The following is a 21,516-nucleotide window of genomic DNA, read 5'->3' on the forward strand; positions in this document are numbered from 1 at the left end:
TATTTGTCATAGAGAGAGAAGCGAGAGTGAGCACAGGCAGACAGAGTGGCAGGCAGAGGCAGAGGGAGAAGCAGGCTCGCTGCCAAGCAAGGAGCCCGATGTGGGACTCGATCCCAGGACGCTGGGATCATGACCTGAGCCGAAGGCAGCTGCTTAACCAACTGAGCCACCCAGGCGTCCCGAAAAATCTACAGATTTAAGGCAATCTCTGTCAAGATACCAATAACAAATAAGTGCTTTGGTGTCACGTATTTGTGTAGCATAACAAATAGCATGGAGGACAAGGGGAGATGGAGAGGAGAAGGGAGTTGAGGGAAATTGGAAGGGGAGGTGAACCATGAGAGACTATGGACTCTGAAAAACAATCTGAGCGTTTTGAAGGGGCGGAGGGTGGGAGGTTGGGGGATCCAGGTGGTGGGTATTGGAGAGGGCACGGATTGCATGGAGCACTGGGTGTGGTGCAAGAACAATGAATACTGTTATGCTGAAAAAATAAAAAATTAAAAAAAATAATTTAACAAATAGAAAAAAAAAAAGATACCAACAACATTTTCATGCAACTAGAATAATCTTATAATTAGCATAGAACCACAAAAGATCCCAAATAACCATATCAGTCTTGGAAAAGAATGACAGCTGGAGATATCACAATCTCAGATTTTAAGAAACAGTACAAAGAGAATCAAAACAGTGTGGTACTGGCACAAACGTGGACACATATCAATGGAATAGGATAGACAGCCCAGAAATAAACCCATGCTTATTCAGTTTGTGATAAAGGAGATGAAAATATATAATGAGGAAGTACTTTCCTCTCCCTTCAATGTAAATAGTTTTTCTAGATATAGTATCTTTCTGAAACTTTACTGGATCACCATTCAATAAGGGGATTTTTACCCCCTTTTCTACAAAGATCAGGCTTTATTTTTCTGTAGGATTTTGTTTTGCCCCATCACATGGCATGTAAATTCCTTGAAGAGAGATATGTAAATCAAAAGTCTTCATACTACTTGGTGCTTACTAGGTAAAAATTACTGCCATCTCTTACGTAGGGTTTTCAATCTTGCTTTCCACAGAGCCTTAGGAAATTGGGCCTTTGACTAGTTGTAGTCTGGTTTGGTACAATATAAAATTTAAGGGCAGAGAGGAAGTTCTGTGTATAAAATGTCTTGTTATAGTAAGTCAAGAGGAAAGTGTAGAACAGTGAAGATAGTATACTATCATTTATGTTAGAAAGATGGGGAAAAAAGAATAGACTAGTATTTGCTTTTACAGCATGAAAAAACCTCTGAAAGGATGGTCTTATCAAATGATCCTCAAACAATTGGATGTCCTTCAAAATGAAATTTGACAAAGAGTTTACACCTTTTACAAAAATTTACTCAAAATGGATCACAAATCTTAAAATGCAAAAAACTAAACACTTCTAAAAGAAAATGGGAAAATCTACATGACCTTTGGTTTGGTGATGAGTTCTTTACAATATCAAGTATGTAATCCATAAAAAAAATTGGTAAGTTGGATTTTACTAAAACAAAACATTGTGCTCTGCAAAAGACACTATTAAGAAAATGAAAACAAGTAGTATCTGTTAAAGGATTTGTGTACAAAATATACTAAGAACTTTTAAAACAACAATAAGTGAGCAAGCAGCTCAATTTAAATGGGCAAGAAGTCTGAACAGGCACCTCACCAAAGAATATACATAAAGGAAAAGTGTATAAAAAGATGCTCCATGTCTCTTTTCATACAGTTACACACTGATTAGAATGACTGTAATTATAGTCATATAGAATGACTTTAATTAACCTGATACCACCAGTTGCTGGTGAGAATGTATAACAACAGGAATTCTTTCTTTGATAATCTTACAAAGCTCAATATAATCTTACTATATAATCCAGCAATTAACACTCCTAGATTTTTACTCCGTTATTTTTAAAACTTACTTTCATCCAAAAACCTGGGCATAAAATTTACTAAGCTGCTTTATTTATAATCACCTGAAACAAGAGGAAACCAAAATATCCTTCAAGAGGTGAATGGATAATTTTTGGTAGGTCTGTACAATGGGATACTATTCAGTGATTGAAAAATAATAAGCCTTCCAAAGATATGAATGAATCTTAAGTGCATGTTACTGAATAAAGGAACTCAATCTGAATAGGCTATATATTATATGATTCCATTTATATGAAATTCTTGAGGAGACAGAAATAGAAGGGTTAAGCAGATGAGTGATTTTGAGGGGTTGAGGGTTAAATAGGTGAAAACCAGGATTTCTTTCAAGCAGTGGAACTATGGGTGTGACACTCTCATGGTGGATATGTGACACTGTGCATTTGTCAAAACCCATAGGAATTTCTAGCACAAAGAGTGAACCTTAATGTATGCATAGTGTAAAAAAAAAATTGGGAGATGGGGGATCCCAAGATGGAATGTGAAAGTGAGCAATTTAACTGTATTACAAATATGTGAACAACCTCAGTGAAAAGTGGTTGGAGAAATTGCTAACCTGAGTAACTTCAGAAACAATTTACTTGGAGTCAGTAAAACTAAAGGCAAAAGGAACTGTACATAGATGGTCTGTTCTAGTTGATAGCTGTTTACATGAGGATACAGGTTAACAGTTCTAAAATCACTGTATATGTGTGCTGGAAGTAATAGAGGGTGGATTGGTATGAGGTTATGGATAAGTACACGGTGAAGGCTAGAATAATTCATATGGTAACAGATTAGAGTTTAAGGCATCAGTATAAACCTAATTTATATGTAGATACATACATACATGTGTGTGTGTGTGTGTGTGTGTGTGTGTGTGTGTGTATGCTGGTTATTATACCACATCCATTTCTTAGCTCTATCAGATAAGACCACCTAGAAACAATGATACCCCAGTAGCAATGAGCACACCAAGCATCCAGATCTTGGTTTCTAATACCACTTTCAAATAACAGCTAGGTTTCTTTGGAGAAATGCCTAATCTTAGGGCTGAGTCAGGAAACCTGTAAGACCATCCTTGAGCATCGGGTCCCATAATGGAAGGAAGTGCTCCAAAGAAAACTGTAACTCACAAATGATGGAAGTATGTCAAAGAGACAGAGGAATCAACTGAAAAAACTTCCAGTGGTCAAAGCTGGAACACTTTGGGCAACCAAATGAACTGGTATTAGGTGGTAACCCAGAGAATAAAACAACGCAGGAGTATATAGTTTTAGGTAAGTGGGAATAAAGAAAGAAATGGAGAGAATAGACAAGTCTTCCATGCAGTAGAACTCCAAATAATTTTGGTACTCCTCCTTCAAGAAGGCAGCATACTCCCCACTAGGTAAGTGTGGACTGCACATAGATTTCCTCCCAAAGAGGACAGTGTGGAGAGGGAGGAATAACTTCAGAGAAGAAACCTGACACTACTTAAACCAGGTAGTTTAACGCCAAGATTAATACCAAAACTAGTAAGTAATGTTGATGGTATTTTTGATAGGTCATGAGGATTACAATTCCTTCCCCAAAATCACACCCCAAGTCCATACATGAGACAACATCAGACTAATCATAATTGGGGGAAATTCTAAAAAACTCTTCTTGAGTAATTTTCAATTTTCAAGGTTGTAAAAAGTCTGAACTCTATCTTATGAGACCTGTTGGTTGAATCTAATGTAGCCTCCTGAATGGGATTGTGGAACAGAAGGAAGATATTAGGTGAAAACTAAAGTAATCTGACGGAGATATTGCCTTTGTATAACATTGTATCCGTAGTGGTTCATTAATTGTGATAAATGGACCATGTGGATATAAGAATATTAATAGGAGGAAACCGGATAATGAGGCATATGAGAACTCCTGTTCTTTCTTTGCAATTTGAAACTCTGTCCTAAAAACAAAAACGAAAATAATAAAAACAAAACAAAACAAAGAAACTTTGGAAGGATGCACATGAAACTGATAAAAAATGCTTGCCTATGAGAGACATTGGGCATTTTTTGGTTGTGTTTTGTTTTTACTAAGTACCTTAAATATAAATTTTTTTGAACCATGGAGATAAAAAAATTCAAATTAAAAATTTAAACTTAAAACATTAATAGTTAAGTGATGACTTCATATTTTTTGAGGAAAGCATTCATTTAAGTCTCTAGGAAAACTTAGAAGTATAGAAGGAGCTGTATGTATATGTTGGCCAGAACTACAACTTCTGTTATCTTGATATTTAGAATCTTCTTAGTTCAGAATTCCTGGGCACAAGGAGCTAGGCAAAGGCTTTAGGTACAAGGCAGTTGTGTGATTCTAGCTCCTTGCCTTGGGCTTTTTTGTTTAATGCTTCAGCTGTATTTGAAGGCCTCCCCAGTCAAAAACTAACCTGGCATTTTTCCCTATGTGAATTAGCTCATTGATTGCTTTTTTTCTTAGAATTTTTTTCTCATCGGTAAAAGAAATTTCCTAACTTTCCACGGTTCCATGTCTTTGCTCCTGACTCTCAGTATGTGGGAAAGGCAGAAGCCAGCCCTTACTTCAGTAAGAACACTGCAACTGTTCCCATGCTTTTTAAAGACTGCAGTGGAACTGTTTCGAGTAGGTATAAATAACCGTATTTTCACGTTTTGTTTAACAGTGAATGTTTTATTTTCAATAACAGGCAATTTGTAATTACTGTCACTGTTAATCTCTTGCTAGATGTTTGCTAAGAGGGTTAACTACAGAACTAAACGGTGAGTTTACAACTGCAAATAAGGTCACCAGGCCAAGTCTAAACAAAGGAAAGAGGAAGGCAGAGAAATGCTTCCTGAGAAAGAAAGGCAGGATGTGTGCACCCTCCCAGCAGCTTCAGGCCACTGAGGCTGTTGATTTCCACGTATGCAGAAAGAAAGAAGGGAAATCATAATCCCTCATGTACACTAGGAACTTGGTAGGGAATTTGCAAACATGGTATCACATTTTTGTTTTTGTTTTTGTTTTTTAAAGAGTTTATTTATTTAACAGACAGTGAGAGGGAACACAAGCAGAGGGAGTGGGAGAGGGAGAAGCAGGCTTCCCCTGAGCCTGGAGCCCCATGGCGGGGGCTCGATTCCAGGACCCTGGGATCACGATCTGAGCTGAAGGCAGACTTTTAAAGACTGAGCCACCCAGGCGTCCCAGGGTATCATGTTTTTTTCAGAAAAGAAACCTGTGAAGTAGATGTTCTTTTCTAGTAGATGAAGAAAGTGAGGTTTCAGAAAACGGTGTGTCTTGTCGTTATTTACACAGGGGATTCCATGCCTGAGGCAAGGATTGAACACGTGTTGGCTGGACTCTGAAGGCCTTTGTAGGCACATAGTTTCTGCTGTTTGTATTCCATGTTTGTATTCCAATAGAATTTGGGAGCAATGGGAGTTTTTTCAGGTAAATTAGGATTTTTTTCTTTTAATTTGGTCAAACGGCGTAGGCTGAAAGAACACTGGGGGCTAGAAGCCATAGAAGATAACTTAGGACCACTGAGGTGACCACTTCCCGTTCAGTAAGCATGATGTTTGAGGTTAACATACTGGGAGCTGATGCAAGAGAAATAATGGATTACTGAGGAAGATAATACCATATTCCTTTGGTATTTCTTTAAATAGCTTTTGAGAAGCATGCATTTTAAGAGATAGTGATTTATTGATACTATGTTGCATTTTTTGAGCGGAATTCTATTTTTGACAGAAGAAAATGCATAGTCTGTGGGCAGTAAGCAGAAAATTGGCACAGTGAGATTTGATCACCTGGCCAGTGATCCTGGACATTTAATAGGGACATGCGTAGATTGTAGTTTCCCTTTTTAAAGGTATAAACCAGTATGCATGAAGTTAGTGTTCCAAAGTCTATTGATGTGTAACAACCTGTCTCTAAACTTAGTATGTTTGCGGATTCTGTGGTCAGGAATGTGGACAGAGTCCAGAGGGATGGCTTGTCTCTGTTCTACAACGTTAGTGACTTCAGCTGGGAAGAGTGGACAGCTGGGGTAACTGTCTGGAGGTGTTTATTCTGGTGTTGGCTGTGATCCCAGTTGAGACTTCGGATCAGAGCACTCTTCTGCAGCCTCCCCAGTGTGCTTTGGGCTTCCTTACAGCATGGCAGCCCCAGGTAGTTCGACCTCACCCACAGTGGGCCAGGGCTTCAGGCTCAAATGTTCTGACAAACAAGATAGAAGCCACAGGAGGTTTTATGACTCAGCCTTGGAAGGGACCAAGCATTACTTCTGCCCTTAAAGCACTTACAAGCCCACCCAGATCGAGGGGAAGGGGACGTAGATCCAAACCTTTCAGTTGGAAGAGTATCAAGATTATATTGAAACACATGTGACAGGGGAGATAACATGACTAGTGGTTTTGGAAAATACCATTTGCAAAACAGTACTGAACCCTGTAATGTGGGCTGTCCTACACAAGGTGGGAGAGGACTATATTCGTGTCCCCTGCTGTTTCTACTTTTAGCTTAGCAGTACCTTTATCGCCATGGATACTTCTCAGAGTATTCGATGAATTATGGAAATCTAGACATATGCCGGACCCTAAAGACTACTTAGTTCAGTGGTTTCAGACTATCTTTGGAAATACATCTCTTTTATCTAAATGAAATAGGGGAAATTCCAAATTATACAACAGAGAGTGAAGCCTCTCTGGTGCCCAATCCCTTCCCTGTGCCTTAGACCCTAAAGCTTTTCCAAGGAATGCTGGGGCATTACAGAACCAATCTGATCATCTAATGGATGGGAGAAACCGAAGTACAGAGGGGCAGAGATATTTTTGCCAATGATTTCATGGGTTTGTAGCAGTTGTAAGGTTGAAATCAAGTCTTGGTATCCTTGGGCCAGTGTTCTGTGCAATATTACTTAAAATTATGCTATTGCCTTTTTTCTCCAAAGGTAAATATAGTCCTTGAGACTCCTGGCCTGAGGCTGGACACAGTGTACCTTCTTGGTGTTTTTGGCAGCTTCTCTTCATTATCCCAGCAGTAGGGAAAGGGCCAGAAGAGGGAAGTGAGATTCTGCATGAACGCCTATAGCGTTTTTAAAAAATGGTGATGGGGCACCTGGGTGGCTCAGTGGGTTAAGCCTCTGCCTTCAGCTCGGGTCATGGTCTCGGGGTCCTGGGATCGAGCCCCATGTTGGGCTCTCTGCTCAGCGGGGAGCCTGCTTCCCTCCCTCTCTCTGCCTGTCTCTCTGCCTACTTGTGATCACTCTCTCTGTCAAATAAATAAAATCTTTAAAAAAAAAATGGTGATCACTTTCTCATGGCGGGAGGAATGGGGCTTGTGCTTGGTCTTCAGGGGGCATTCTTTGCCAGGATGGGGCATCTTGGGGACTAAGGCTGGGGGGGAGCTGAGTCTACCTGAATTCTCTTGCCGTCTAACCTTGATAGGATCATACCATGTACCTGGAGGGGAATATGATGTGGTGAGAAGCATATGAATCCTGGAACTAAGTAGACTTGGATTTAAATCTTAGGAGTTACCTGACTTGGGGCAAGGCACTTTATCAATTTGAGCCTCTGTTTTTACCTTAAAATGTGAATTTAATAACCACCATTTAGGATTTTGGTGAAATGAGAAGTGGTAATATATTTAAAACCTCTTATGTAGTAGAAAGTAATGGGGTGTTGCCATTGAAAACCTCCACTTTAGTGTCTACTAGACTAGGGTTCAAGTCCTAATTTTGCCACTTGCAGATGTATAATTTTCAAAATTTTAAATTTCTTTTGTCTAATAAGCTTAAGAAATGGATCCCTTAGTGCAAGTTTTAGGGAAAAGGACAAAAAGTCTAATAAAAATAACTTGGCTGATCTTCAGCTAACTATGTTAATTGGAATTATTCCTGAATTTTTTCCTCAATACATGAAATTCAGAAAATCTTGTAAAACTTCATAGTAACTCTGTTCATAATACTCCATGGTGGGCTTTGGAGAATTATTCATGCTGATAGTGGAATAGATTCTCCCTAGCACTTGAGCAAGGGTGTAGTTTAAAAAAAAAAAAGTCTAGTTGTATAAATACAGGGTAGGAAAGATCACCTTCATGACATTTTGTGTAAAATGGTTTTCAGCGTTCAATGATGGGAAGCTCCTTGCAAGCCCTAGGATACACTCACGGTTGTGCACAGTCCTGATGGTGTCTGTGTTGCTGGATGCTATGTGGAAGGGGGAAACGATTCATTATGCTATAGCTGGAGCATGGTGATCAGCATGGGGAAGGATCTGGAAAGAGGAGGAAGGCAGAGAATCCATGTCCAGGACCTTTGTGGTCTAGGTAGTGTTCAGGGGTATAAGGAAGATGCTTGGGTTGTTCGGTCTGGAAAGGAGGACCACATAGTGAATGTCTGTGCTGTTTTTGACTATCCACAGGATGAGCAGACTTTTCTAGGAGCCACAATAGTTCCCTGGCTGAGTACTTGGCTGAGGCCCAAGGCTAAGGGGAGAAGGGCTGCTTACAAGTCCGGCTGGTGATTTTACCGTTCATATAGTCGGCCCCTTCCCCAAATCCACAGAAGACCTCTAAGCCCTTGAGGCCTGAAGAAAGCGGGGGGCAGAAGGCTTACTAGACTCTTGTGTATGTGATCACTCCACGGCCCCCTCTCCCTGGCAGCACTCCAGGGCTCTGACTTGCTCATGGCATCAGATTGCTGCCTCCCTCCCTGGAGCCAGCTGGCCAGGAAGTGAAGCCGCGCCTGCTATACTCACTGTAGTGCTGCTTAAACTTTAATGGGCACAGGAATCCCCAGGGGGCCATACCAACATGGAGATTCTGACTCACCTAGGTCTCGGTGCCCGCCCCCTTCCCCCGCCCCACAGTCTGAATTTCCACAGGTGGTGGTGATGCTGGTGTGTGTGTGGTGGTGATTCTGGTGTGTGGGCCATATTTTGAGTAACAAGACTCTACTGCAAATCCTGAGTCTTCCCTCCAGGCTCCAGCCCAGTGTCATCAGGCCATATGACCAGCTCCAAGCTGCTCGAAGAACTGAGGCTCACACCTCTGTTGCTGTTGGGAAATACTGCCTTAATTCCCCTCCCAGCACCCACAAGACCGTCTTCCCCAGATAGAACTTAGCCATGCTGTGGCCTGGTCATGTGGAGGACCATTTCAGCAGTTACTTGATGTATTTAAAAGAAACAAAACCCAAACACACCCCATTTCGGCTTCATCTGCGTTTGGGATACAGTTTTGAATGTGTGCTCGATGTTGTCAGAAACTTTACCCTACGACATACACATCGATTTTGCCTGACAGGGTGGATTTCTTCTCTTGGAGCTGTAGGTTTGAGATGACCCTGAGGTATCAGCTTGGTATAGTAATCTTTACAAGGTATGTGTATAATGAGCCATTGCTCAATGAAGCCATAACCGCAGGAACAGTGATTGAACCTGGTTAAATATATCTGACCCTCACTTTTAAAATTCTATCGGGTAATCAATAGGAGCATTTCTAATTATCTTTCATGTCCTTTTCTTTCTTTCTTTATTTTTTTTTAAAGATTTTATTTATTTATTTGACAGAGATCACAAGTAGGCAGAGAGGCAGGCGGTGGGAGGAGGGGGGAAGCAGGCTCCCTGCCAAAGCAGAGAGCCCGATGTGGGGCTCGATCCCAGGACCCCGGGATCACCACCCGAGCCAAAAGCAGAGGCTTTAGCCCACTGAGCTGCCCAGGCGCCCTTTTACGTCCTTTTTAAGGTCCCATCCCTTCCCGCAGAAGTAGCTTATTGGTCAAATTAAGTAATGGAGAGATTTTTAGTGATGATCTTGGTGAGGTCTCTTACACAAAATCATGGTGCCTTTTTTTTGTTGTTGTTCGTTCAGAAACTGTGTCATCTTGGGAAAGGCACTTAATATCCCTGATCACAAGTGATCTCCTCTGTGAAACAGGGTTAACATTATCTACCTTGAAGAAATTAAAGGAGATGACGTTAATGAAAGCATTGAGTCCATTCCTAGCACACGACATGACAGCTGCCTTTGTCTTGGATTTGTTTCTGACTTTTTTGTATGAGGGCCACATTTTATTTCCTTTCCTGCTAGTCTCAAAGCATCTTGAGAACAGGATCTGTATTTTAAATCCTCTTTTAGCCCTTTACTATGTGTTCAGTAACAAAACGTTGAATAAATTAATGAATGACCAGATAATCTCTAAGGTCTCCCTGGCCTTTTAAATTCTCAGATTTTGATTCTTTCAGTGTTCTAGCTGCTTAGAAGCAATTTGGAGAATTCCCTAAAAATGAACATCTTCCATGTTAAGGGATTTTCTTTTTTGCAGTCTTATGAAATATATATTACATTATTGCTAATAAGTGTGTACCTGAGCCTGGGAGTTAGCTGCAGTAGTATAAGTATCCTCCTTCGTTCATGACCTTGGGCCTGATTCTGTCTAGTGTGAGGTAGGTAGGTCAGGGTCTGGTCTTCCTCAGGACTGCTTTCTTGGGAGGATTCCTGTGAAAGATAAGCAAGAAATATGCATTTGCTCTTTGTCATGTGACTTGGGAGTCCTGTGTAGTAGAGGCTGTTTCAGGATCTGTTCATTTCAGTGCTCATAGAAGATGCTTTTTGTGTTTTAGATTAATTACAGTCTGATCTGTGGGGTTAGGCCAACTCAGCTGATTAGAAGAGGAATAGTAGGTCCTTTCAAATCTAGGGAGGGAACCTGGCTTCCTACATAGGCAGGTCCTTCTTGAGTTGTCTGTACGAATGAGTGACTGGGAAATGGTGCCAGTTGAGGCCATCTTTACTAGTTAGTCATTGTACCTCTGAGATTGACAGGAAGCTGGTAGAAAAAGCATGGGCTGTCAAATTTAGACCTGAGTTTAAATTACAGTTTGGGTAGATAGACTCCAGAATCTCAGTTTTTTAACATTTAAAAAAGGGATAATATCCGCCTTCTAGGTTTGTAGGGGTGATGAGTTAGAAAGTATGTTAAATGCTTAGTGCAATGCCTGGCAGTGAGATTAGGCCTGATTTAAAGACAACAGTGATGCATTTCAGAGGAGGCTTAGACTAAATGGTCTGCCACTCCAAGTATCAGCCTTGGAGCGTGCTGAGGAGTATCCCAAACTTCTGCATCTTATGATAAAAGTGCAGACTGCAGCGGTGGTGCTGAGTTTTTCATGGATCTGGAAAATGGGCGAACAGTCTGGGAAAAGAAAAGACTCCATTGCATGTTTTGTGACCTGATAATTTGAAATACTGGTTCATATGTGAGTAACTTCAACCATTCCTCCCTTCTCTAGGAATTGTTGTCCACTTAAAAGTTTTTGTCCAGGGTGGGGGGGATGTTTAGTAAAGTTATCTTAACTCAATTTCCTTCAGTCCCTGATAATTCTATATGATTTCTGTTGTCCTTTAATTCTTGGAAAAGTAAATATGGCAATAATAAAAATAAGCATCATTAAGTCCATTCCACACGTATAGTCTTTTTTTAGACAATAGAGTGTTCCGAAATGTGCTTCTATGTATTGGAAGAGACCCTATACCAAACTTTGCTAATTAGCTTGTGGCCATTCTCTTCCCAGTGGACCAATCAATATCCATTTCAGAGGCTCAAGGTATCAGGGTGAGGTTCTCCAATAATAGGTGAATTGGATTCCATGCAGCACGATTGATTTTTGGTTAGGAGATCTTTGGGTTGTGTGTGGCAGCTAATTGTAGATTCTGAGAAAGGGGGTCAAGAAGTAGTGAGGACTGATGACTTTGAGACCCAGAAGTAAAATCAAGTTTTTGTTCCTTCACATGCAGCTATTTTGAACTGGAGAGCAGTGGTCTGAGGGATGAGGTCCGATATCACTATATGCATAACGGGAAGCCCAGGACCGAGGCCCTTCCGTACCGGCTGGCAGATGGACAGTGGCATAAGCTCGCATTGTCCGTTAGCGCCTCTCATCTCCTGCTCCATGTCGACTGCAACAGGTAGGTCTGTGCTTCTGTTCTTCTGTGATTCTGTCCTTGAAATTGAGCAGTGGGAAGGGGAAAAAAAAATCAAACCCCTCCAGGCCTTACTGGGAAATAAAAACCAAGGGACCCTAATTGTAATTTAACCTACCAAATGGGCCATTAGATGTGCTGAAATGGCCAACCGTAATATGCTAAGAAAACAGTTCATTAAGATGATACAGTATCCTGTGACTAGGAACAAATGTACAAAAGGTTGATGACAGATTGGGGAGTAGTAAGTGCACCTCCGCGGACTCCTGGCACCAGCTGAAATTCCATGGAGCCGTGATCACAGTTAACTCTGATCTATTGTTGTTGAGCTCGTTCCACTTGGAAGCCAATGAGCCACTCTACCTTAGAATGAAGCTGAGAAGCCTATGCCACGGAGGCAGCTAATTCTCTTCCACTTCATCAAGCACAGCTTTGCTTAAATATCTTTTCCAAACAGAGGCTTCGTAAAGAGGCTGTGCTTTGAATCTTTGGGAATTAATGCCCTCCATTTTCTGCAGAGGGATGAACCTTTCAGGTTGCCAGTGGATGGCAGGACCATTGGTGAGACCTGGGGGGTTTTGTCGCGTGTTGTGAATTGGGGTGGAAAGGACATCTCGTCCCCCATGTCTGTCACTGGAGTCAAGTTTATTTGGAGCTGAAAAAAACTCTTGGTCTCCATTGGATCATTTGTGGCTGGACAGTGTCTAATGGCGGTTGAAGGGAATATTTTGATCACTCCCGAATCCACTGAAAATCCTTGTGGAGAGTGATCTCCCAGAGCAGGTCTTACCCATTGTTAGCAGTGCCTGTGAACTGTTGGTTCTTGTTACTGATAATGTCAAAGTTAAAATGACTGTTCAGCCACAGGACTTGTTCTGTTAGGTCAAGGATAAGGAACTGGCATGTTGTGGACAGTCTCCTTTCTGGAACTGAATGGGAGGAACAATAATCCAGGGTCAATCAGCTCCAGATTACGTTTCTGAGGAGGAGGCGCTCCAATGTGCTTGCAGTTCAAGCTCTGCTGGTTCTTTTGGAAAAGAGCTGGGAAGTGCAGAGAGCAGAAATTAATGTTAGGCTTAAGGGAACTTCTGCCATCTTGAAATGAGTCTTGGTCCATTTTGATTTATTTAAGATGCTTTCTGGACTTGGAGAGAATTGTGACTTCAACTGGACAAAGCTTCCGTAGAAACACTGGCTCCTTTTCACTCTATTGTCCTAACTTGGGCTGTCTGGAGAAAGCTGGCCCTCATCTGCCATCTTTCTTTCTACCTCCAAGAGCTCACTGGTTCCGTCAGTTTTCTAGCACTCCAGCCCAGGCAGCCTTCCTCTGGTTGCCCTGCTCCCATCTGTATGCTAATGGGAGAGCAGAAAGGCCCTGCATGTCCTATGCCACAGGTCAGAAAGGGGCCTTAAAGTTCTAGTTTAGTAATTCCCACTAATGGGGGATACTGCTGGTTTCTTGCTAAGCAATTTTTTGCTTACTCCTTCCAAAAGTTTTGTCTTCTTTTTTTTACTAATCTCTCTGGAGAAGGAAAAAGAGGAAAGAATATCTTTGCTAATCTAAGATTTCACACTTCCACAGATTCTCCAGTTCCTATGAAATACTCTTTTCTGACCTCCTCAGCCACTTCGGCAAGTTAATTTCTGTGCATCTCTTTTTAAACTTGTAAACTGGGGTAATACTTGTTCATAGATGGGAGTGCTAAATGAAATCGTCCATATAAGGGGCTCTGAGTGGTACTTAGGTTTTGATGCTCAGTACCATGTTCATTGTTGACTCTACACAGTTGTGGTACCTCTGTCTCCAAACTTTCATACACTGTATGCCCTTCTTGGCTGCCTTGGCCTTTCCACCAGGAAAGTGGAGAGAGGATGAGAGCTGGAGCCCACAGTATTTTATAAGGTCAGACTCATTTATAAAGAAATGGACTGAGGGGGATTCTGAGTATCCCTTCATTTCTCTTGAAATTTATCATATTTTAGTTCATAACCTAACATCCTTTATATAAGATCTTGGAAGGAGAATGTAAAGTTGTTACTAGTTAATAATTGATGGGCCCCAAACACAAATGAGGTTTTTGGATAGGTCAGGGGAAAGAAAGGCCCAGAACAACTGGACCACAGGAGAGGTAAAATTGATTTTCAGTGTAATTCCCAAATCTGGTGACACCTAAGAATTACTGGGGAACTTATAAAAAAAGATTGGGTGACCAGGCCCCATCTCTGATCAGCTGGATCAGATTCCCTCAGGGTAGAAACTTCTGAGAAGCTGTATTTTTTTTTAAAGATTTTATTTATTTATTTGACAGAGAGAGATCACAAGTAGAGAGGCAGGCAGAGAGAGAGGGGGAAGCAGGCTCCCTGCTGAGCAGAGAGAACCCGATACGGGGCTTGATCCCAGGACCCTGAGACCATGACCTGAGCCAAAGGCAGAGGCTTTAACCCATTGAGCCACCCAGGTGCCCCGAGAAGCTGTATTTTTAATAGGCTCTCCATGTAGGTCTTATGCAGGTGGTCTAGCCTTGGTACATGGAATGGTATTTCAAAACCAGTGGTTTAGGTGGAAGGGGGAGGAAGCTGAGGAAGAGGGTAGGTTGCAACAAAAGGTAAGGGACCTTGGAAAACCAAGTACCTGGTGCAGAGCCCCCAGAAAGAAAGAAGAAAAGATAAAGGAAAGAGGGTAGGTCTAGTGAATAGCACAGGCTTACCTTCTTTACAGGTTTCTTCCTAGCAGTGCTAGCTGATTCTAGGGTGGCAGAGACTCTGGTCCGTTTATCAAGATGCTGGTCTACTACTTATATCGGCCACTCACCCATAGAGTGAATGTCATAACGTCTGATTTTTTACCTTTTAAGCTATGCATTTCATCCTCTCGAGATTGTTTTGAAGGCTTTCCCTCTTAGAGGTACACTTTTTTTCTCAACCTGTCCTAGAGTTCTACTGGCTAGGTGACAAACAGTAATGTGATAATATTTACTGAGTGTTGACTTGTGCTAGGCACAGTGCTAAGCATTTTCTATAGATTAACTTGTCCCATACTCATGTTTACTATCTTGCTTTAAAATGATGGGGCTGAGGTTACATTATAAGTTTACAGTCCTGCTTCTAATATGTGGCTGTACTAGGATTTGGACGCAAATCTGATTCACGAGTGTTCTAAGTGCTAGGCTGTTCAACCCAACAGTTGGGGACTATGGCACTGGGAGGGCCATAAGGGAGGCCAAAGCCTGATTCAGTGTGAGCAGTTTGCTCCTTTACAGTATCTTCCTCCTGCACGTCTTAGATTGCTGATCCTTGGAGTTGTTTGGTGAGATACAGAATCTTACTAATGAAACTCATTTCATTAGCATGTGGGAAGAGACCTACATTTATTGAGCATCTATTAGAGGCCAGGTAACATGCTCGCCATAATATTTCTTAGGATAGTCATGTGGGGACAATTTTATTAGAGCTATTTTACAGGTCAGGAATTAGGCTCAAAGATCAATAACTTGGTCTCAATCATGTGTAATAAGCATACAGCCAAAACCTTGAACCGAGATCTAACTCCCATACCTTAGTCTTTCCATCCCTGCAGATCACCCCTGTAAAGAGTTAATGACCTGTACTTTCCAGGACATAGTCACAAGCACACGAAGCAGACTTCCCAGGGGAGAAATGCTACAGAAATTTCTGGAGCCATAAAAACATTTGCAATAGGAAGATTTCCCGGGAAATTCATTGCTCTGAGGAACTGGTATGTGGTGAGATTTTCCACCTTTTTAGGATGAGAATTGAGAAACAGTCTTTTCAGACCTAATTACACTAATTGTCACAAGAAAAGTGACTGCTATTTTAGTTGGTCGTGTTACACTTTCTACTTGCTACCGAGGCTCACACTTTTCTTCCTGCTTCAGCTGTTTAGCTGTTTTAGAAGCTCCTGAACTGTGGATAGCCCATTACCTCAAGCTAGAAACAGAGAAGGAACCACTTAGTTGGGTGCATAGCCTGATTATCTCCATCGCCCTGGGGTTTTTTTTCCAGCTGCCTTTGTATTTTTTTTTTAAGATTTTATTTATTCATTTGACAGACAGAGATCACAAGTAGGCAGAGAGGCAGGCAGAGAGAGGGGAAGGGAAGCAGGTTCCCTGCTGAGCAGAGAGCCTGATGTGGTGCTTGATCCCAGGACCCTGAGATCATGACCTGAGCTGAAGGCAGAGGCTTTAACCCACTGAGCCACCCGGGCTCCCCTAACATACTACGTTGGTTTTTATAAACATTTCTGCTACAGTCAGGAGAAGAAAATGAAGAGATGACTATCAAAGACCACAGCTTCCAAGAGATCCTGGCCAAGACTCAATCTCTTGCTTTCTCGACTGGATAGATGCTTCACTTCGTGAACAGAAACACATGCACACAATTTACTGAAATTAAGATAAAATGGGGAAACGAGCATGAGCCTCATGTCCAACTCAGCCAGCAGCTCCAGATCTTCTGTCCAGGAAGAGAGGACAAGTGAGCTAGGGAGATAGGATATACCTGTGTGTAGGTTTAAGTAATGGTAGAAGGCAGCAGTACAAAGAGCTGTTCTGAGGCTGTATGTGATGGATTGCTGGATTCCTGGTGGAGACACTCGAGTTTGGTAGATCACAGGAGGGAGAGTTGGAGATGTGAAATAGTCTCTCAGTCTCTTACCATCCCAGGTGAAAATGCATTACAATTTCTGCAGCTTTACAGTTTTGTTACTGTGTAATTTGATTCTGTACCAGTCACATGAATTTGGCATGGAATGAGGTCTGTTTTGTAAGCATTACAAAGCAAGTCACAGTGCTGGTGAGAGAGGAGTGTGTATGTGTGAGTGGAATCAAGTTGAGGGAAAGCTTCCAGGGAGGGCCAGGGAAGGAACTATGAAAGCAGGGAGGGAAGGAAAGGGAAGGAAGAGCTCTTCCCTGTGGCTTAATCTAGACTGAAATGAATGCTGAATCTTTGTCTTGGTTTTGTCGTTTATAAGATGTGATTTACATATGTTATACAGAAGTGTGAAATCAGATCATTTGTGCTTTACATTCCTTGAAGATTCTTTGTACATTCACTCATTTGCCGGGAACCATGCTTGCATCTGTAAAATGGAAATAATAGTGACTCTTCTAACTTAGAGTTGTTGTAAGAATATAGCAAGAGAAGGTGTGCCAAATCTTGATAATTTCAAGCTGCTTTATACTGCATCATGAAGTCCTATAGATGAATACTCTCAGAAAGAAAAGCTGTTAAAATATACTGGGAAGGAATTCAATATAGTCAGATTTTCCCCTGTGTACAAACAGTAGCTTATGTCCCAAGGATGAGGACCTAGTTTGGATTGTGGATCTATGGTGCATTGTAGGGTTTGAGGACAATCAGGTCCTTGATGTTACTTTGATGGCCAAATCTTAGGTAACGTTCTCCGGTAATTTGGTTCCATGGCTAATAATGCAACACCAAGGATATATGGTTTTTATACCAGTGGGGTCCCTTTTAAAAAACATAAATAAACAAACAAACAAATAAATAAAAAACAAAAATAAAATAAATTAAAAATAAAATAAATAACTAAAAATAAAATAAAATAAAAAATTGCAGTACCTCTTTAAAAATGGGAAATATTGTGAATAGGGAAGAAAACCTCCTCTCCATTGTGTGAAGATCTTTTGTTGATCCTAGTAGGGCAGTTTGGTGTTTTTCCCTTTTTAATCACGTGAGAGAGGAGGTGCAGAAATTTACTTCACCCTCCCCATCTCAGAAGCCAAAATTATCACAGTTTTTATGAGGAGATATACAAGTAGGTGAAGCTTTACAAAGTGAGGAAAACTCACTTGTTTTAATTTCCTTAACAAAGTAATTTTGCTTTTCTACTTGGAAAATCTGGCTTTTTAGCACAAGAATGTTCTGGACTGCAAACTGGAGCTGAAAGAGATTGGTAAATTCATATGGCCTTGAGGAAGGAATGTTCTGTTTCTGGGCCTTAGCTTTCCAGGTACAGTAAGGGGCTATAGGTCCAGGTGGTTTTTAGGTTTACTTCTGTCTCTGACCTTCTGGGCATGTCTCTGGTTTACTTGAGGCACGCTTTTCTTTTTTCCAATCTTCAGAACCCTGGAGAGCAACCCAGCCCTGACTCTTCAGGACCCTGGAGAGCAACCCAGCCTTGCCATCCTCACAGAGCCCTTTCTGTAGTATAGACCAGCAGAGGGTTTGCAGTGACCAGATTGATACATGGGTTGGTTCAGTTAGCGTGCTGCTGGTGAGCAAAGACTACTTAACTCTAAATGCCCAATCTTTTTTTCCCAGTTGTCTGTCCTCTTGCTGGAGTAGGTGCTGTATATGCATTATTAGATGCTAATGGATGGTCACGTCTTGTTCTCTCCCATCTTGAGCTCTTTATTTCTTCAAGTGTTCTGTCCCAGACATGTGACCATGGACAGCCTTTTGGCAGTGCTGGCTGACCTGGCGATGAAGGTCTTGGTAGATCGATGACCTATAAGATAGAGTAGTGCACCTCAGCCAGCAGATAATGTATAGTTGCACTGTTGAAAAACATTTCTTCTGAACACTGAGGGAAGAGAAAAACCTTTGCTGCCAAGCTGTAAAGATATAATGGGGGAAACTGGGTCTAAAGATGCATGTGTCCAGTGTTATAGATTCTTTGGCAAAGTGGAGAGTAGCTACTTAGTTGGTAGGCAGCCTAGATATTAGAGTATTGATGATCTCATTCTGACTGAGCCCCTCTCATTTCTACCCAGGCTGTGTACCCTGTGGCTTATTACATTCCAACCTAATTAGGTAGGTTCCACATTTAACTTTGCCCTGTCTTCTAATGATATCAGTAGCAGACCTGTTCCTAATTTTGTCTTTTCAAGGACCTTCATCTTTTCCTCTTGTGCCCTAGAGGGCCTAATGAACTGCACTCTTGGTGTTTTTAGTTTTGTAAATAGAGAAGACAACAAAGGAATACAATAGAATCTATTCTTTTTTTTTTTTTTAAAGATTTTATTTATTTATTTGTTAGAGAGAGTGAGAGAGAGCAGGAGCACAGGCAGAGTGGCAGGCAGAGGCAGAGGGAGAAGCAGGCTCCCCGCCAAGCAAGGAGCCCGATGCGGGACTCGATCCCAGGACGCCGGGACCATGACCTGAGCCGAAGGCAGCCGCTCAACCAACTCAGCCACCCAGGCGTCCCAATAGAATCTATTCTTTATTTGTTAACTTGTTGGCTACCCGAGGCCATGAGTAGATTGACAAGAAGGCACTTTACTGCATATGTGGGACCCAACATATATTAGAATACAGAGGAAAATGGGACTGCATTTCCAACTCTAGTGATTACATCTACATGCCTTCAAACACATCCTGAGTTGTCACTGTATTGCGTGGACAGGGTTATACACTGGGTAAATGGAAGGGGAAATAGGCTGCAAGAGAAGTAAATGTGTTCTTGTAGGAAACATACCGATGCTTGCATCTTTCTTGTTACAATTTTATTGTCTCTTTGATGGATATGCACAGTATTTTTTAAAAAGGAAAGCAAGGAGAAAAAAGTCAAGCCAGAACAATACGTGTGGTGGAAGGAATCTTGTCTTTCCAAAGAACACATTTACATATTGTCTCTGTTCCCCTTATGATCCATTTGTTGGAATAGAGCATTGGGGAATAGAAAATGCATGGCCCATGAGGATTTTTTAACTGGAACAAAAAATCGAAACACTGCATTAGTTTTTTAGTTAGACCAGGGGTTCTAAGGTGGCATGGAATGGATTTCCTACACTATTGTAAAGAAATACGTCTTTCTGGAAACTGAAAAAGTAGCCAGAGTGGTTGGAACTCAAAGAAACAGATGGATAGTTGTACCTGTTTGGTTGTCCCCTCCTTTTTAAAGAGGGTAAGGTAGGGATGGAGGCGTGGTATGAGGATGAGCAGGCTGGGAAGGAAAATGTTTCCACACATTGTTTTCCCTGCTCTGACCATAAATTCAGTTGACTTTTGTCCCTCGGCTTGTCCTTGTTAATTTCTTGTGTTTCTCCCAGTAGGAGTTCCAGAGCAACTAAGCCAGCTGCTTGGTTAATGTGTCTGGGCCCTCACTGGAGGGTTTTCCCCAGGCAATTAGAGTGGAAATAATTTCCTTTCTCTTAAAAAAACCTCTGTGATGCTGTTGTCTGCAATTCTTTCTCAGGAACATCAGGCTGCATCTATACTCACTAGAAGCTATTTGTCTGGGCATATGACTTTCCTGATAGCAAACTTAATACACAGGAACTTATGTGCTTGGAGCTGGGGCCATCAGCTGGCTTGAGACGCTCAGCATGTCTGAATTAACTAGAATGGAATTTTATTTCCACTGGACGTAAACCACTCCAGGCTGTGACATCCTGGTACGTTCTCAGCATTGCACTTGACTCACCTATTCACTCCGTGCACTTTTGCTGATAACTGGTCTCCAGGTCTGATACTGTCTTTGAAGCACGGGCAAAGAAAGAGTTGGGGAATTTATGGCTCCTGTTTCTTGAGTTCTTGGACATTTTAGCCTCAGAGGCTTAGCACCATGCTGGAGAAAGCTCAGACTTCTTGCTTAGTCATTAGCGAATTAAGGTTAGTGTCCTGCATTTCTTTAAAGATGATTCCTCTAATCACTTATCTTCAGTGTAGCCCTCTGAACTAGGTCTTATTGCATCTTCTAGATGGGGAATTGTGAGGTGCTGAGAAGAGAAGGGACTCCTCCAGGAGTATATAGTAAGTCTTTGCAGCCTGGAACCAACATGCAGAGGGCCGTCCTTATTTCAAAGAGCTTATTCTCTACCAGTCATTCCATTTTCTCTCTCTCTCTCTCTTTTTTTTTTTAACACCCTCATGTGACAAGAGAACACTCGTAACTTCTCACGGAAAAAGTACAATGTATTCCATTTATAAACTGAAGAAAACAAAGGTCAAGTTATAAGTGCTATTTTCTAAGACTGGGGATGCTAATCACCTCCTGGGGCCATTTCCCTGTGGCACTAAAATCTCCCTTGTGCATTCCAACCACTGATGGTCTTCAGACTCTCGAAGGCTTCTGTGGTATTGCTTTCAGACTCTTCTTCTTTCCTGGAATCTGAATGTTGATAGGCAGATTCTTGGTCTCAGTACCACAGAGAGCCTATTGGGTGAGGCCTTTGAATGGCCCATCATCTTTGTGTGATTGGTATGGCTTGCATATACCTCTGTGCTGATGTGTAATGGCCAAGGACCCAATATTAAATCACAACTGACTGCAAATGAGCCATTTGGCCATTTCTTGAAATGTATGAGAGATGAGTTACAGTAGTCTCAGTGTTACATGGGTGGTTTTATACTGTTTCAATATAAATTCTGATACGATTTCAAGGTGATAAACTCTGTGTTCTTTAAGGTGACTTTGAAATCACAAGGTCTCATTAAAAACTATTGGCAGTGAAATAAAGTATTGAGGCTGGGGACCCCTGATTAGGAGGACGTTGGTCATTATTGCTACTTTTATTGGTATTTAATTAGATATATACTAGAGCCTGTAGGAGCTAATAAGAGTGAGGTGCAGGATGTAGGTGAGCACCTTGAATTCAGAGTAATTTTCGCCAGTGGCAA

The 21,516-nt window shown here is 41.6% G+C and overlaps 1 protein-coding gene across 1 annotated transcript in view; it reads left to right on the forward strand.

Annotated features, from left to right (window-relative positions):
- The window catches only part of NELL1 (neural EGFL like 1), an 845,189-nt gene that overhangs the window by 116,629 nt on the left and 707,044 nt on the right, over window positions 1–21,516 (forward strand). Inside the window, 1 exon segment of the mRNA XM_047693683.1 lies at window positions 11,728–11,898. Coding sequence (XP_047549639.1) covers window positions 11,728–11,898 — 171 coding nt within the window.

This window comes from Lutra lutra, chromosome 10 (assembly GCF_902655055.1).
Source record: "Lutra lutra chromosome 10, mLutLut1.2, whole genome shotgun sequence".
Classification (NCBI taxonomy): Eukaryota; Metazoa; Chordata; class Mammalia; order Carnivora; family Mustelidae; genus Lutra; species Lutra lutra.